Genomic DNA, 19,378 nt, shown 5'->3' on the forward strand with positions numbered 1-19,378 from the left:
TAAAAAGGAAGTAACTAGGGTGTTCTGCACCCCTTAACTTTAGGAACACCTTTATTTTTAAAGACAGCAAACCTAAAAATATGATTGTCTCTTCAAAATTCAAAAAGTGTATTTCATTAACCTGCAGAACCATTTAACCTTAATAAATCAGGTTATAACAGTGCATTCAGAAGTATTTTTTTTAAGTAATAGTTTTCAAACATGAATTTAGAACTGTTTGAGCTCCCCGCCTCCACTTTGACAACAATGCCAATAGTGATTAAATCCAAACACAGGAGACGGTTTTGTACAGCACGCATCCTGAAGTAATGTATTTTGAGGTCCTCTTGCATGTGAAATAAAGGAGGGAAATTGAAATAAAACAATTGCCCAGGATCACACAATCTGGTCAAGCGGGGAAGCCGGGATTCATCCCAGGTTTTCTGGTTTCGCATTGTAAAATTCAGTTCAGCCTCTAGATGTACCTGCTTCGCTTCCCCAACACCTACTTTATGCCCCTCCCTCCCACTCGACAACCACCCTACAGGCATCAGTCTCGGTCACACCAAGGACCGAACTTTTTGGCTCCTGGGAAAATGTTTGCGAGTACCCACGTTATAACATCATTCGAAGATGGGATGCACTCCTGTTTTTTTCACGTTTTTCATTTTAACTTGATCGTCCTTAAAAATGCGAAGCGTGCTGACTGGTCACGTGCCCAGCCCCTGCGGCACGTAAAACAATGATTCGCAACATTGGGACACTGTGTAGTGCCCCCCAACCATCGCACAATTGCTACTGCATGTGCAATTTATAAACCAAAATTCGTCATTTTTAAACCTTTTCAATCCGTGCTTTTACTTTTTCCATTCATTATGTTCATTAACCGTTCACAATCCACATGTAGGATAATGCCAATTTTCTAGATTTCAAGTATTCCTGATGGGCCATCCGAACCTCTTCTTTCAAGAATATGCACTGAAGCAGATTTCATTAAAAAAGCAGTTTATTTTCAAACCCAATGCATTTCGGGCCTCCATAGGCCTTTCGTCAGGGGTAACTAGAAAATTAATAAAAAATAGGTGTTACTATCCATTTTTCCACCAGATATATGCTGTTTACATTATTATCCATTGTTAACTGGTCTACAAACATCATTATTAAACTCTGCTCTGACGCATTGAATTTAACTGTGTCCTCTTACTGTGCCACTGCTTTATAACATCACATTTGTCGCTGAATTCATGTCGACTGAATGTCATTCAACAAGACATTTACAACATCACCATACATGCCTAATCTGTTCTTACGGTTATCAACGCTCCTCGAGGTGCGACTAAGATCCATATGCTGAGTACCTTCACTCCTCTAAATGAAACGCTTTACCGTGGCCTGCTTTATTTAACATGCTAACTAACCGTCTACCCTCCCCAAGCAGTTCCTAATACTATCGTGCTTCGTTGGTGTTTACTTAACCTAACATCCGCTTTGCAAATTACAAAAATTGCTCTTCACGACATTCTACTACTCATTTCACAAACTTTGCTCAATTCCGACCTTTCTAGTTGTAAACCCGTGCCTTTTCCACGTACCTGCTAATTCATTGCTGGAATTCACTATTAAAAAGCCAAACGAGTCTCCCTCAGTTTTACCCGGACCTTTAAAACGACCTTACGCCCCTCCTCCCAATTAAACCCACCTGTTGCGCTCTAGCTATGTTATTCTTATTTACACACTACATTACCCAGGATGCATGGTAATGATAAAAACCATTATGTGTTATATATTTAAACACAGTAACCCTGTTACAGCGTAACTAAGACCATTAATCGTGCAGTAAATATTTCGATTCATAAATGAAAAAGTCTGTAAACATAATCCCGTGCTGTGCTCGTAGAATTCAAGTTGCTTCTGACTCATTATTCAAATAAATAAACTGTTTGTTTGAAATCAGATGTTCCGCCTGGCATGTGGAACGAAGCTGTGTCTCCGTTTTTTGGTGCTTATTTTCCATTCTTGAATTGGGTGCAAACCCGATGGGGCCAGTAACTTTAAGACATCATTCGAAGATGGGATGCACTCCTGTTTTTTTCACGTTTTTCATTTTAACTTGATCGTCCTTAAATATACGAAGCGTGCTGACTGGTCACGTGCCCAGCCCCTGCGGCACGTAAAACAATGATTAAATAAAGCAGGCCACGGTAAAGCGTTTCATTTAGAGGAGTGAAGGTACTCAGCATATGGATCTTAGTCGCACCTCGAGGAGGGTTGATAACCGTAAGAACAGATTAGGCATGTATGGTGATGTTGTAAATGTCTTGTTGAATGACATTCAGTCGACATGAATTCAGCGACAAATGTGATGTTATAAAGCAGTGGCACAGTAAGAGGACACAGTTAAATTCAATGCGTCAGAGCAGAGTTTAATAATGATGTTTGTAGACCAGTTAACAATGGATAATAATGTAAACAGCATATATCTGGTGGAAAAATGGATAGTAAAACCTATTTTTAATTAATTTTCTAGTTACCCCTGACGAAGGGCCTATGGAGGCCCGAAATGCATTGGGTTTGCAAATAAACTGCTTTTTCAATGAAATCTGCTTCAGTGCATATTCTTGAAAGAAGAGGTTCGGATGGCCCATCAGGAATACTTGAAATCTAGAAAATTGGCATTATCCTACATGTGGATTGTGAACGGTTAATGAACATAATGAATGGAAAAAGTAAAAGCATGGATTGAAAAGGTGTAAAAATGACGAATTTTGGTTTATAAATTGCACATGCAGTAGCAATTGTGCGATGGTTGGGGGGCACTACACTGTGTCCCAATGTTGCAGACCCACATTATAAGCCATACCACATACACACTCTGTCACCTTGGGCACTTCCACAGGCTTGCATGCTAGACATCAGTAAAGTGCTATAAAAACGTATTTACAGGCATTACTATTATGATCTATATTTCTGTACAAGCATTTGTAGCCCTGTTATTCATGTTTCTCAGTTTGTGTCAATGACATCTTTTGTGTGGCAAAGCGCTTTGAGGTGCCGGCGACATTAATAATATATGTTTTACAATGAATATAAATAAGCAGTAACCTAAATCACTGCAAAGTGCTACCTCAACAAGGAGGGTGGATTGAAACCGCGGTTACAATTTTAGACAGGGAAATACAAAAATATAGTTCAAGATGGATAGAAATGTTTTATAATTTGAGGCAAACATGTTGAGGCAGCTGGCCCTAACAGTAAGGGTCAAGGACATTATGGCTACTTTTGTTAGAAAACATTTTCTTCATCAGGTGGGTGAAATCTTTAGAGGCCATCTTCGTGATCTACAAGATTCATAATATATAGTTACATTTAAGTAACTTGATGTTCCAAGAAGAACTTTCAAATCGCCCAAGCAGACAACGAAAGTCACTGAACCACATGTTATATAATGTATCTATGAAAAAATTATCGTTATGCTCATAACTAACCAGTCATATACTAAAATATAGTACAAAGAAATAACAAATGTATAGCAGAGAGTGCCCTATACAGATGCCAATGATATAGTATAACATAATGATTAAGGTATGCGCATCTGATATGCTGCCACACAAGCCTAATTTCTGTTTAAGTATCCTGTAGAATGGCATTTAATCTGCTGTAATGTTAAGCGTTTTCTTAAATTGCGATATTTCCACTGACTTCATCATTAAAAGTGTGCACATGTTTCCAGTAACATGATACAGGCAAAGCTTTGCGAGTTCTTAAAGAAACCCCTTTTTAGGTCGAGCCTAGCGCAGCGTGCATGCGCTGCTCTGCGAGGCTTCTTGTAACTACTCTAAACTACTCTGTGTGGGTCTGACTCCCCCCACGCATTGGGTTGGCTTTTGCGTGTGTCATTTTGTAATCGTAGCATGCAAATGGCTAAGGGTGGGTGCATGTCCCACCTCTTTTGAAAAGGTTCACTACAATGGCGTTTTGCTGGCTTTGAGCGAACAGCGGCGCGCAGGGTGGCAGCGGCAGTGCTTCCTTGTCTCCTCTGCACCACTCCTCCTTGTCTCCCTATGCCTGCCCCACCACTCCTCTTGAGCTGCTTGTCCTTTACTTATGTGTGCCATATATGTCCTTTCATAAAGCACAGGATTTCTAATGAGTCAAACAAGCTAGAATCACGTCGCTTGAGGCAACGTGAAGGACACAGATGTCCGTAACATGGTCGTCTGCGCCTCATGATGTGAAATGTTATGCACATAGTAGCGCAGATGTATCTGAAAATAAAGCCACTGGCAAGAGACATGGCATGCACACTTTAACTCGCAGGCAGGGATCATTTTCACAAACAAGATCTCAGAGTGACTGGGTCTTTAAATAGACTTAAACAAGTGCTGGTAAACTACGCGGGATTGTGCGTGCTGGAGAAATACTCATTATTCTGGCGGCCCGTATGTTATACGTCACTTTGTCAGCCCCTTCCGTTGTCCATGTTGTTTTTCTTCCTGCCCCCTCACTCCATACATGTGGTTGTACATTTTCTGTTGGTCTCCCCGCTGTGTTGTCAATCACAGGCCCCAGATGGCCGGTGACAAGCGGGTGGTCCACAGGTGCCGCACACTGCTCAGAGGAGGTGCCGCGCACTGCTCAGAGGATGCAGAGTGTCTGCTTCTCTCACCCTCTCCCCTTCACTTGCAGCAGCCCATGAGGTACCCCTGCGTGCGGCATCCACTGTTTAAATGCTGAACAGAGTCAGCAAAAAGCATTGCAAAGCCGAAAAGCGAGACCTATTGGCTTTGTCAATGCTTGTTCCTTAAGCAATTAGATTTGAACAGTATTGTTACCCCCCGCTCCTCTGTCTCCATGTTCACCCTCAGCTGGTATGATTTGTAACCTATTGATGGGCAGGGACAGCCGCCACGAATCGGGGGCAGAGGGAAGATGGGGGATATGGGGATATAGAAAGGAAAAGATTCGTACCTGATCGCTGCATATCTCCTCCGTTTCTCCTCCACCATCTCTCCCCTCGGGCCTGAACAGGAAGCACCTAGGCTCCCCAGAGCCAATCACAACACTGCCATGCAGCATTGTGATTGGTCTGAGCGCCAATGTTCGGCTCTCACCCAGGGAATGGGAGCCTGGACATGTTCTTCACGGAGGATGCAATGCAGCCTGCATGGGGAGGGAGGCCAAGGGGGCGGCAAACAATGGAGTGGGCAAACCACTCCTCCCCCTGTTCCACTATCATCGGAGCAGGCCCGTCCAACCCACAAACCTGCTGCAGCATGAAAATGTAAAATGGTAACAATCTCAAGTCATCATTTTATGTTTCGTTCATTTCACTGTATCAGTAGATGACCCCATCAGTCTTCTGTCGCACCATTCTGGGGCCCTGACCCCAATGGATGCATATTTCACAATATTTCATAACAAAATCAACAGTGAACTGTAGGAGACATTAAGAGCCCTCTTTTACTCATAAAGAAAAATGGTTTGCTATGTAGCTCTGTAACAAAAGCATTTATAGCGGCCTTAGAGAAAACCTAACTTATTCAATATATTGTAACTCTACTTTGCTTAATGTTGTCTGTTACATGTTAAATATACAGGTGGAGTGATCATCAATGTGCCTGGCGTTTCAACAGGAACATAGGACCTGTCAATGGGTTAAGGTTACTCTCTGGGAACACAAAGTATGAGTCCAGAGCTCTCACCTTCTATGGCCCTCATTACAAGTTATGCAGAATAGGTGAGGTACTTACCACAAGTGGGATATACAATTACCACAGAGTGAGGTATTTACCATGTGTGGTAATTACCTCCTATTCAGGCTTTTTAACTTGAAAATGAGGCATAACATGCAGAATTGGTATGTAACACATCAAATTCCATAAGATTTGTCTTTTTTAAGATCCTTATCCCCAATTCCTTTCTAAAGGATTAACCTGCCGTAATTTAGCATGGGAAAACTGAAAGGAATCTGGCAATTATCACACTACTCATAATTTTTATCCCTGTGTAAACATGTATTTGCATAGGAATCACAATCTTTTCCGCACATTTAATCAGGGCCCATGTGTCCTCAGTTCTTTTAATGCACTCTTTGTCAGCCTTAGACTCCAATGTTCAATTAGCCTTGCCTCTACTGAAGCCTAATACTAGGCTGACAATAGATGGACAACAAGCATTGACAATGCCAATAGGTCTGGATTTACAGGAATAGTGTATGGTAACGTGAAGCATTGCAAGTAGATATTATTTTAATGTATATTCATGTGTGTGGAAGCAAACAACTGTAGAATAATATTGATGTAGGTTAAAAGGTCAAATGACAGTTGCACTGTCAAGCCAGACCTAAAACTCCATGCAGGTTAACGACTGCGCTCCTTCTATCTGTGCAATTGCCAGAGAAAAACACCATAAATTATCTAGTTACAGTTTAATAGCATTACATTGTTATGTGTCTGCCCCTGAAAGTTCAAGCTCATGCAGCTGGATAAATAAATAAAACAATCACATTTGTATGGAGGACAAACCCTTTTTTGTGGCGGCACAAATCTTCTGTCCAATAAAACAAGTACTCCTATCTTCAAACATGTGGGTGTAACAAAAGTCACTCTGCTGGTGATTCTCACATAATTGTCTGGCTACGGCTGCACTAAAAGTCCAAACGGCCAGTACTTCATTTGTTTAATCAAATGAGTGCCAGTGGCCAAAGATTTAGTCAGAATCCCATAGTTGGTGCTATTAAATGTCGCTTCAACAAATGCATAGTCTTGAATCCACCTCATGCCTCTATAATCCACTATCAGTCACTCCCTGACAATTTATCTCTCTCTTGCAGATTCTTGCTTTCTCCCCCTGTGACAGTTATTCAATATTCTCCTCCTCCTTCTTTCCAGTGTGTTTGTTTTTCCTTCTCTTGCTCTCGGTCAATGTCTGAACAGAAATAATAAATGTGACCCATAAAAATGTGTTTCAGTGGGTACAATCCGCACCACCAAGGCGCAAATTTTGCACTGGCCAGGCCATAACAACGCCCAGCGAATAGGAACTTAACAACTATCCAAAACGACTAAACATAGTGCAGTTCCAAATAAACAATCCATTGTAAATGTTTTTCCAAGGCTGAAATATATCACTTTAAATTCTGAAATATAGCAAATATTCCAAAAACCAACAAACACCGAGGGCAATTGCAATAAGCCCACAAACTGTCCCTGAGTGTTTACATATCTTAGGGCCAGATGTAGGAGCCCTAATACCGGTCGGTAACGGCTGAATTCGGCCGTTACCGACCGGTATTTGGGTTTTCCAAGGCTGAAATATATCACTTTAAATTCTGAAATATAGCAAATATTCCAAAAACCAACAAACACCGAGGACAATTGCAATAAGCCCACAAACTGTCCCTGAGTGTTTACATATCTTAGGGCCAGATGTAGGAGCCCTAATACCGGTCGGTAACGGCCGAATTCGGCCGTTACCGACCGGTATTTGGGTTTTCAGATGTAGGGGCCATTATTTTACAGAATCGGTAAATTTACCGATTCTGTAAATTTACCGATTCTGTAAATTTACCGATTCTGTAAAATACTGAATCAGTAATTTTACCGATTTGGTAAATCCAAATGTAGGTGACACTCCTGAGAGTGCCACAGGCCCTTAAGAGTCGGTATTTTACCACACAATCCTATTGTGTTGTAAAATACCGAATCCAGGTGTGCATGCACATCTGTGCATGCACACTGTGCAATGTGACACACAGACATGCCCTTAGGGCATGTATGTGTGCCACATGTCACACATGCCTTTACTTGGGGTGCTAGAGGGTGTCAAAGTGACACCCCCTGCACCCTTGCAACATTCGGTATAATACCGATTCGGTATTTCCCATTGATTCCTATGGGCTTCACAGCCCATAGGAATCAATGGGAAATACCGATTCGGTATTTACCGAATCGGTAAATACCGAATGTTACCGATTCGGTAATTCAAATTTAAAAATTACCTACAACTCCCTCCTTCATATTTACCGATTCATAAATACCGATTCGGTAAAATTCGGTATTTATGAGTCGGTAAATTGAAGTTACCTACATCAGGCCCTATGTGCGTTGAAGTACCCACACACCTAGTGACTCAGGTATTTTCCTACATCAGAAGAATCCCCTATTCATGGTTTCTGGCTGATCAGTCTACCTTCTTCCTTCTCCAACCCATGCATAGCTCACCTCCATTGAACTCAGGATATCACCCTAGTTTGTTAGCTCAAAGCACTGCTTAATTTGTGCTAGTATTAAGACCCCGTATTTGTTTTGAGGATCTGGGCTGTATAATTGAAATCGCCCGGGGAACAACAGGCATGTGTGCCCACTCTATGCATCCCTAGCCCAGTTTGATGTTCCTGCAGGGATTGAAGACATTTGCACAAGCCCTTCTGTAAAACAGATCTAAGCAGTGCTAGATGTGAACCAGCATGATCTCAAGGTTCATGCCTGCACTAGGAACAGCACATTTACTGTGCTATGGTGCAGTGTAGAAGTCTGCACTAAGGGGCACATTACGATGGAGGATTTTCCGCATCCTCCGGGCCGGCGGAAGCCACCGCCGGCCCGGAGGATGCGGAAAACCTCTGCAGTCCCACCAAAGACCCACCGCCACATTAGGATGGCTGGTGGGTCCTGGTTTCTGTCCACCGCTTTTCCGCCGCGGTTGGCTTACAACCGCGGCGGAAAAGGCCTAATATGGTGGCGGTGTCTCTCAGACACCGCCAGACATATTAGGATGGCTGTGCAAACATGCTTTTCTGTGGCGGATTCTCCGCCGAGGAAAAGCATGTGGATCTTCACCTCGGGGCCCGTAGCGGGCCCCCTGGGTGAAGGGGGTGGTGGGGGGAGCACATGGGGGGTGCCTATGGTACCCCCCTGACTTTGCGTGCACGAAGCGGCAGGCACCGCGTGGTGCCTGCCGCTTTGTGCATGCAAATGCACTGCTTTAATTTTTTACATTGCGGTGGGTGCTGCTTCAAGCAGCACCCACCGCAATGTAAAAAATACAGGATGTGACCGCCAGGGTGGCGGTCACATCCTAATTGCCGTGGAGGGACCGCCGCTGCCCATGCGGACGGTCCCTCTTACGCAGGGGTGGCGGACGGACGCAAGTCCGTCCGCCATCATAATAGGGCCCATAGTGTGGCATTTTGTGGAGCTTGGAACTGTTCTTTATAATCATCAGACTTTTGATACAGTGCTAGAGAAAGAAAAGCAGAAGAGGCAGCAATAAGGAGGAAGAGAAAGGAAAACAGTAACAAAAGAAGTAAGTACAGATGAAAAAGAACCCACCAACATCCGATTAAAATACAGGAACTATAGGGTTGTGGAACAAAGAGGGCATGAAGTCTTATCAGGGCTAGGAAGTCATGGTATTTGGCACTCCCAGCATTCTGGCTCATGGCGCTTTACTTTTAAGAATGACTTTGGACTGCTTTACTTTGTTTTGCTTTTCTATTTCAGATCATGCCTTGAGTAAAGGTTTCACTAATACACTGACATTCAGATGAAGAGTTGTGGGAGAGTAACCCTCTTAGCATTAGTGCCTCTAGTCACATATCTATGTATTTTTCTCTATTGATCTGTGTTTTTGTTGGAACTGACAACCTTGGGGTGGTTTCCCTCAAACGTTTTGCCTTCCCTCCTCCTGTTTTACTGAATTTGTTTATGTTGGCCTTAGGACCCTGCACACTTTAGCACTGCAAACCAGTGCTGAAGTGCTTCCACTTACTCCTTTAAATTTGGGAAAATTGGCTTGCACCCAATTGGCTCATTTAACTTACTTGTAAGTACTTAGTAAAGTGGTACTACATGTACCAAGGGCCGTACATGAAATGCTGCTAGTGGACCCACAGCATCCATTGTGACACCCACTAAAGTGGCATTTTACAACATGTCTGAGGCCTGCCACTGCAGCATATGTGCAGTTACAGGCTGCCATTTCAACATGGCAAAAGAAACCTTCTGCCAAGCCTAAACCTCCCTTTTTAATACATTTAAGTCACCCTAGGATAGGCCCTCAACAGCCCACAGGGCAGGGTGCATTGAATTTAAAATGTTGGGCATGTACTCTTTAGAGAAATGTAATTTAAGATCCTTTGTAATGGTAAAGTTGAATGTTAAGTCACAATTCTGATAATGCCACTTTCAGAAAGTACTGTATAACGTGCAAGATGTCCAGATAGCACCTTTATGACAAATTAAGTTGTTTATGTATCATTTTTTGTAAGCATGAAAATGTTATTTCACAAAAAAGTGTTGATAGACAAGATGACATGAAAATAATGGTTTCATCTTGTTCTCAAAATTACAAACGAAAAGTGAAATGAATTACTCAGGCTTTGGAATTCAAGTCTAAGGTCATGTTTAATTATTAATTTGTCATAAAGGTGCTATCTGAACATCTTGCATGTTATACAGTATTATCGTGATCTAGCCCAGGTGGTGTGAGGACCCAAGCCTTCTTTGTTCAATAAACTTTTAGAAAGTAGGCATTTTCTTGTCCAAACCATTTGGTTACTATAAGCAGTTGGCTTGACGGTGTTACCTAGGGGGCTGAGGGAAAGCAGGATGACAAGTTGGGTGGGGGTGCAGCTGTCATCTACCACACGTGCACTTCAATAGAGGCTGCCTCCTGCACTCACAAAGACCTTTAAACTACACTAGACTCAGCATCCCAGCCCTCTTGGGACCTGGGCAGAAAAAGAAAGGAAATTCCAGAACCAAATGTGGGGTGAAGCATAGAAGTTTCTCCAACTTCAAAGCTGGAACAACTCTTCAGATTACTTTTGGACCTGTGGAAAAATCAGAAGAAGGACTGCTCTGCTGCCATGCTGCTGAAAGGACTGTTCTGCTGTCCTGCTACAAGAAGGACTGCTCTGCAGCCATGCTGCCTGAGGAAGGAAGACTGGACCTGCTCCTTGAACCTAGAACCTCCAGAGCTACTACAAGGGCTAGCTGACTGGCCTTCTGTGCTAAGTTAAATGGACATACCATTCTCCAGAGACCTGCCCTACATTTGCCCAGCTGCCCAGATTCAACTGAACTTGTCTGTGTCCTTCTGCTGGCTTCTACTGAAGTGAGCATGATGCAGGACCTCTCAACGCAGCACCTCACAGCTCCTGATCAGAGGCATCAGCATAACCAAAGCAACTCGACTCAGCTCAACACAGGACCCCGCATCTCAGTCCTGGTTCAACCAGGTACACTGTCCAGTAGGCCAAAATCAATCCTGTACCAAGCCTGCGATCCATCGAAATCGACTTGAACTTGTGACTTTGTCCCAGTACACCGTGACCAGATAACCTCAGTTAGCGCTTTGTGCTCTTAAGGCACTATACTTCCCTAAATCTTTGAAATTGCATGTCTCTGGTTCTACTGATTGTTTTATTGTTGTCAAATAGTTGATTACATTTTACACAATTTTCCTAAATTAGTGTGGGATTCTTCTTCTGTTGTGTTCTCCCTTTGATGCTGTTTGAGCACTGCATAAATATATTACACATATCCTCTAAGCTAAGCCTGACTGTTTTTGTACCAAGCTGTTAAGCACAGGTTAATTTAGCGACTTGTTGTTATTCCCCCTGATGAGGATTTTAGTTGTTGCTTGAGAAGGGTTTAAGGCTCCTCAACCAATAACCTAATTTCTCACTTTTCAGTCTTGTTGCCCTTTAGTGGTGTATCCAGTTCTTCACCATGAGAACCGATGTTGATTATCAATTGCCTGGTCAGTGCTACAGAGCGAGTCAGGAGTCAAAGTCAAGGGAGTAAGGATGCGCCACAGCATTATCTCTTGTATTCACTCTTCATTGATTTGACTTAATTCACACTCTCAGATTTTATTTTTGAGAGATCCTGTCTGTAATCCGCCAAACACAACAATGAGAGAATGCAACTAGCATATAGATGTGTTTTTCGTAACTAGTGTTTTCATAAAGAGAAAAAGTTTGCATATTGAAGAGGTGGTGAACGGAGTAAAGTTGGAGTTTGTGTTTCCTGGGATAAATCAATCAATCATAACATTTGTAAAGCGCACTACTCACCCGTGAGGGTCTCATGGCGCTGGGGTGGGGAATGCTGCTACTGCTCGAAAAGCCAGGTCTTGAGGAGTTGTCTGAAGGTCAGCAGGTCTTGGGTCTGCCGTAGGTGGATGGGGAGGATGTTCCAGGTCTTGGCGGCGAGGTGGGATAATGATCTACCGCTGGAGTTCGCTCTTCAGAAGCGGGGGCCTGTGGCAAGGGCTAGGTCAGCGGAGCGGAGCTGGCGGGTGGGGTTGTAGAAGCTGAGGCGTCTGTTGAGGTACGTTGGTCCGGTGTTGGTGAGTGCCTTGTGTGCGTGGATGAGGAGCTTGAAGGTTATCCTCTTGTTGACTGGGAGCCAGTGCAGGTCTCTCAGGTGGGGTGTGATGTGGCTGCGGCGAGCGATGTTGAGGATCAGGTGTGCAGAGGCGTTCTGGATGCGTTGGAGCCGTCTCATGAGTTTGGCCAAGGCTCCTGCGTAGAGGGCGTTTCCATAGTCCAACCTGCTGCTGATAAGGGCCTGGGTGACCGTTCTTCTCGTTTCAGGGGGGATCCTCTTGTAAATCCTGCAGAGCATGCGGAGGGTGTTGAAGCAGGAGGAGGAGACGGCGTTGACCTGTTTAGTCATGGAGAAGGTGGAGTTGAGGATGACCCCTAGGTTGAATGCGTGGTCGGTGGGTGTTGGGGCAGTTCCCAGTGAGGTCGGCCACCAGGAGTCGTCCCTGGCCGAAGGGGTGGGTCAGAGAATGAGGACCTTCGTCTTGTCCGAGTTTAGCTTCAGTCTGCTGTTCCTCATCCATTCAGCGACGGCCTTCATTTCTTCGTGAAGGTTGGTTGTGGCGGTGTGGGGGTCCTTGGTGAGGGAGAGGATCAGCTGGGTGTCAACGGCGTAGGAGATGATGTTGAGGTCGTGCCGACGGGCGACGTGTGTGAGCGGTGCCATGCACGTGTTAAACAGAGTTGGACTGAGGGATGAGCCCTGGGGTATGCTGCAGACGATCTCGGTGGCTTCGGAGCGGAAGGGGGAAGGTGTTCTGCCGGAGAGGAAGGAGAGGAAGGAGGTGGTCCATTCCAGGGCCTTCTCTTGGATCCCGGCGTTGTGGAGGCGTGTTCGTAGTGTGTGGTGGCCGACCATGTCGAAGGCGGCTGACAGGTCCAGGAGGATGAGGGCTGCCGTTTCTCCCTTGTCCAGCAGGGACTTGATGTCATCGGTGGCGGCAATGAGGGCAATCTCGGTGCTGTGGTTGCTGCGAAACCCGGACTGGGAAGGGTCCAGGATGTTGTGCTCCTCAAGGTAGCAGGTCAGTTGTTTGTTGACGGTCTTCTCAATGACCTTTGCCGGGAACGGGAGCTGAGAGATGGGCCGGAAGTTCTTGAGGTCCTTGGGGTCTGACTTGGGTTTCTTGAGTAAGGCGTTGATCTCGGCGTACTTCCAGCTCTCCAGAAAGATTGCTGTCTCGAAGGAGGTGTCGATGACTTTCCGCAGATGGGGTACGATGGCTGTGCTGGCTTTGTTGAAGATGTGGTGTGGGCTTGGGTCTGAAGGAGATCTGGAGTGGATGGTGTTCATGATCTTGATGGTTTTGTCGTCGTTGATGTTGGTCCAGAAGAGCAGGTGGTTGGTGTAGATGGTGGTCATGGGAGCGGAGGTCTCAGTGGTTGTCGGGCGGTCGTGGCATTGAAGCTGTCGTGGATGTCTGCGATCTTGCGGTGGAAGAAGGTGGCCAGCGAGTCGACCAGGTCTTGCGAGGGTGGGACGTCATTGGTGTTGGAGCTTGGGTTGGAGAGTTGCTTCACGATGTTGAAGAGCTCTTTGCTGTTGTGCGCGTTGTTGTCTAGTCGGTCTTTGAAGGAGGCCCTTTTGGCAGATTTGATGAGGTGATGGTGTCTGCGGGTGGCATTCTTGTGGGCTGCGTGGCTGTCCGGTGTTCATTCACGGTGCCAGATCTTCTCCAGCTTTCGGCAGGTTTGCTTGGAGGCCCGGAGGTGTTCAATGAACCAGCTGGATTTCTTGTTGGTGTGAATGTTGGAGGGTTTCTTGATCGGGCGAGAGTGATGGCGCAGTCGTTGATCCACTGTCTGAGGTTGCGGGTGGTGGTGTCGGGGTCAGTGGAGTCGGCGGGTGGGCTCTGGGCGAGGGTGGTGGTTAGCTGGTCTTCAATAACTTTCTTACAGCAGCGGCGAGGCATCTGTTGGGTGCGGTGGTGCGTGGTGGGTTTCTCGAAGGTGAAGTGGATGCAGCGATGGTCGGTCCAGTTGAGTTCAGTGGTGTGGTTGAATGAGACATGGGGGCTTGCGGAGAAGATGGGGTAAAATGTGTGACCGTTGAAGTGGGGGGGTGTTGTGACGAGTTGTCTGAGTCCGAGGTTGGCTAGGTTGTTGATCAGGACGGTGGATTTGGTGTTGTTGTTGTTCTCGAGGTGGAAGTTCAGGTCCTCGAGGAGGATGTAGTCCATGGATGCGAGGGCTTGTATGCTGACGAAGTCAGCGATGGAGTCGCTAAACTTTGGTCGGGGTCCGGGGGGGTCTGTAGATGAGGGTTTCTCTGAGGGTGGTGTTGGTGTGGATCTGGAAGTGCAGGTGTTCGGCGGTGCTGAGGGTGTCGTCGGTGTTGGTCGAGACTCTGAGAGCGTTCCTGTGGACGATGGCGATCGCGATACTTGCTTAGCAGGATGTTGTTCATTTGCCCTCAAGCACTTTATTTGAGTTTTAGGTACCCACTAAATATATGGCGAAACATCAAAATAATGTATTTTTCTGCTTGAATGAAATTGTTTCTGTAGTAAATCAAGAAAGCTTTTTTATTGGCCAAAAACCTCCTATTTTAACTCAAAACCAGAGCCACTGCATTTTACACATAATTATGGATTGACCACATTTACCTCATAATCCACCATTTGCTTCATAATTTTCAGATTTTAACAAAAACATTTATGCAGCTCAAACGAGACATTAGTTGCTAAGAACATGGCGACACATGTTGCCTTGTAGTGGCAGGCCCTTCGTAAAGGGTAACTGGTCGCCTATCGCTTGCTTATTGCTGTATTTCTGTGTTAAACTGGTACTAATACAGTGAAACCTTATACAGTACTAGCATGTATAGAAATGACAATCTAATGAAGTAATGCTATCACCTTATGCTGCATGTTTTTTCTATTCTTACCACATAATTTAGTCAATCCTGCCACATACTTTGGTCCTCCCCTGCAGCACTGTTCCAAACTGGCTAACTAAACCTCGTATGTCTTTTCCCGTTCAAGAGCATACTGTACTGTGTGTGAAATATGCAATCTTCAAACATTATACGTGACAGTAATGAAGCAGATCCTATACAAAATCTGCTTGTTTCAACTGATATTAAGACCAGTTCACTAAATGCTCTTTATCCCTCCACCTAATTTTCACAGATCTGGAAGCGTTCAGCATCACTGGAGTGAAATATACAATTTCGTCGAACACCTGGCCCACAAGTTTATAAGGTACTTATTTATTTCACTTGTTTGTAAATGTACCATGAGTGTGGTTAAGCATATGTGAAGTGGCTGATTGGGTTAACAGAGGCACATATTTGTGGTAGAAAGCACAGACGCCCACCACGAATGACAATGAAAGAGGTAGTTATTGAGAGAGGAAATGCCGTGTAAAACCATGGGCCAGGAGAAACTGAATGTGGCCAAGAGAAGCAGAGGGTCCTCCTATCCACTGGCAGTTAGTTTTCTAGAGCTGGTGATGTCGATATCTATGTTAGTAATATATATATATATATATATATATATATATATTACTACCTACTGGCGGTCGCCAGTAGGTAGTTATAGTTAAAACCAAGTTTCCATAGGAAATCCGCAACATTCTATTTGGAATAACTTTGGCGCCGGTGGACGAATCTTCACGAATTTCTCCAAGATAATGGCCTGCTCCGCTCCGCTCTTTCCCTGAAAGTCTGGGGGTGATTCGTGAAGCGGGGGCTGAGGAAAAAGGGGGGTCCCAAAACGTGTTTTCCCCCTGCAATTTCCCATAGGACCTTTAGCAGGGCTACAGCCCGAACGGCTGAACCGAATTACACCAAACTTGGCAAAAAGGTAGAGTTCTGGTCCCAAATCACGCTTTTTGTTGAATGGTGTAAATCTGTTCAGTAGTTCCTGAGAAAATCAAAAGTAAAATCATAAGTATATATTGGAGGTGTTATGGTAAGCTTACTGTAAGCTTACTCTATACCTTCCCGAGCACGAGCTGCATGCTAATTGGCTGTCAACACTCCAAACGAGGAAGTGTTGGCAGCCATCTTGTGCCTCGGTAGAACCGAGGCACAAGAAAGGAGAGAAACAAATGCGCAAAACACGCAAAGGAAGCAGGGTAGACACACCCTGACCTCCTAGGACTGCTCAGGGGGTCCCAAAACGACCCCCAAGACCCACAAAATGTTTTATTTTATTTTTTAAATCGTGGGGTCCGCGTACGGCGCGCTAACTCCGTGAAAAAAAAAACCCTGTCTGCTTTTTTTTAAAATGAGCCCCCGGGGGACCAAATCCCGGGAGCATATTTCAATAAAAGTGTGGGGGGCCCAATCCCCCCCACATTGCCCCGGGGACTGCCACCCCCCGGGGCAAAGTTATTGTTCTAGCGGGGGGCACACGGCACCCCCGCAGCCCCGGGGACCGCCACCCCCCGGGGCAAAGACCGTAATGATGGGGGGGCCTCTAAGGCCCCCCAAGCCCTGGGGACCGCCACCCCCCGGGGCTTCGTTTGAAAGTATGTGGGGGGGGCTCACAGCCCCCCACAACCCCGGGGACCACCACCCCCCGGGGCTGGGTACATGTTGGGAGGAGGGCCGCGCGGTCCCCCTCCTGGAGCCCTTGATGGCCCTGGGGACCGCCACCCCCCAGGGCCGGCTCCTGCAGTGTCCCAGGGTGCCCACCCCCGGGACACTGCTGTTTGCTGTGGTAGGGCAGGAGCAACGCGGCTCCCACCCTACCACAGCAAACTGCTTTTATTTTTGAAAGAGAGAGCAGGAAACCTGCTCTCTCTTTCAAAAATCAAAGCCGATTGCTTTTCTGTACAGAAAAGCAATGCCGGCTCCCGCAGGATGCTGGGAGCTGGCAGGGACAGTGGGGGGCTTGGGGACCCCCCACGGCCCCCAACGAACTAAATTTTTCAAAACAATGGAGATACCAATACTAGTTAGAACAACCTCATCAGTAATTTAAACATCTACATACACATCCACTCATTCACAAACAGTTCTATATAGGCACTCATACATGTACTCACTCATCATGTGTACTCATACACCTATACATTTTATTACACACCAACACTTATCTATAGAGTTACTCACACACATACTCACACATACAAATAAACTATCAAACATCCATTTACTTGCATATACAGCTATACACCCACCACTACACTAACTTCTACAGAAACATACACATACTTACTCTCTTAAACAATCACTTATAAAAACACATACTTATTTATACAGGAACTCTTCCAATCTGTCACTCTCATATATACTCACTTATATACATCAATACTCATATATACTAGACTAGCTGCTCGCCCCGATGTTGTGCGGGGATGGAAATGAAAGTCTCGAAATTTCTTTTTTACCTGTGTAGATGAGCAGTGCATACACAGTAACGATAACTAGGTGTCCATTGCTGCCGAACATATGCCTCCGCTTGTCCAGCCTGTGTGAGGAAGCGCCACAGTGACTGCGTTTTAGCCCTGCTGCTACGCTGAATCGCCTCAGCACCCGCCTCAGCACCCGAGCACCCGATCAATTTTGGGAAAGTCTTTGTCGGCTCCAGCCACGAACGTGTTTGTCCGCTGTATCTGACGCCACTGCAACATGCAAACTGTGTCAGCCGTGAACGTGTTTGTCCACTGTAGCCCCACATGGCGTCAACGGCCAACGCCCACAACAATGCCAAATGCACCGCCCACTCGTATTGGAATGCTAGTCCCACCCAGAACGCTTCTCGCAAGCGGTGGAATCTAGCTTGGTTTTGACGAATGCCGCGCCCATCGCTCTATGCACACGCCCCCAGCACAATGCACACTCCCACCCCGGACTACTCAGAACGCTTCTCGCAAGTCGTATAATTCAGCAGGGTTGGATTTTGACGAATGCCGCGCCCATCGCTCTATGCACACGCCCCCAGCACAACGCACACGCCCACAACAAACTACTTTGCCCCTAATGTTGTTTTCCTCTTATAATGTATATGGTGGGCTGCTTTATAGCCTATGTCCTTCTGCTGATACTGTGTTTTGCAATGCTATAATGGGTGTTCTGATTGGTGCTGTAGTTCCTGAGCTTACCCGCCTCAAAGGTTTGGGCTCTCTCTTTATAATATTAGTATGGATTAAAACATATGTAATAACTCATAAAGATACTATTGAGACAGTCATTCACTCACTAACACACCCATATACACACTCATCCACCCATACAGTCCTGCACACATGCTGTCTTCAAAACACATACAAACAGTGAGTCACCCATTCATGCATCTATGCGCTAAGTAATACCCCCACCAAACCATACAGACACTCATTCTGGTACTCAAAAAAACAACTAATAACCCATATACACACTCATGTAGCTACTCACCAACCCTTGCAGCCACTTATACACAAAGTGAGACACTGATACAGCTATTTACATATTTAAACATTGCTCGCTAATACATGTATTCAGTAAGATACACTTAATAAGTTAGTTATGCAATCATTTTTATTAAAAAACATCAATTTCGACACTTATTTACCCATTTATTCTACCGACGACCTTTAGATATACATATATAAAAAATATTTATTTTTCAGAAAGACACACATTCACTGGATGATGTCATCAGTGATGTCATCAGTAATGTCATTTGAGATGTCATCAGTGATGTCATCAGTGATGTCACTGACCATGTCATGAGTGATGTAATATGTGATGTCATCAGCAGTGCATTGCGGGCGCGCGCGTTGTAGTTAACTATAACAGGGGAATTTCAATGGTTTTGTATGAGTGAAATGTCCAGCTAACTATAACGTGTGTGAAACCTATGGTTTTTTCAGTGAATTTCTAAGGTTTTTTAAATGCTAATTTTTAACTATAACGTGGGTGAAACCTATGTTTTTTTCAGTGAATATATATATATCTATATACATATTCTGGTTCGCTTTAAATTTGAATTCACCCTATATATTCAAGACCTTAAAAAACAGGTGGATACTTTTTCTGAAAGAGTTTTAGTCTAAGCAAACAACCTGCCAATGATTGAACCAAGAAACTTGATTTTTGCCACCTCCATCCCCACTTACTCAAATTTGTGTGAT

The 19,378-nt window shown here is 45.0% G+C and overlaps 1 protein-coding gene across 1 annotated transcript in view; it reads left to right on the forward strand.

Moving 5' to 3' along the window:
* ANTXR1 (ANTXR cell adhesion molecule 1) overlaps nucleotides 1-19,378 on the forward strand; it is a 551,130-nt gene that overhangs the window by 116,495 nt on the left and 415,257 nt on the right. The window contains exon 2 of the mRNA XM_078666668.1: nucleotides 15,445-15,516. Within this exon, the coding sequence (XP_078522794.1) occupies nucleotides 15,445-15,516 (72 nt within the window). The remainder of the gene's footprint in view (nucleotides 1-15,444; nucleotides 15,517-19,378) is intronic.

This window comes from Lissotriton helveticus, chromosome 11, assembly GCF_964261635.1.
Source record: "Lissotriton helveticus chromosome 11, aLisHel1.1, whole genome shotgun sequence".
NCBI classification, from domain to species: domain Eukaryota; kingdom Metazoa; phylum Chordata; class Amphibia; order Caudata; family Salamandridae; genus Lissotriton; species Lissotriton helveticus.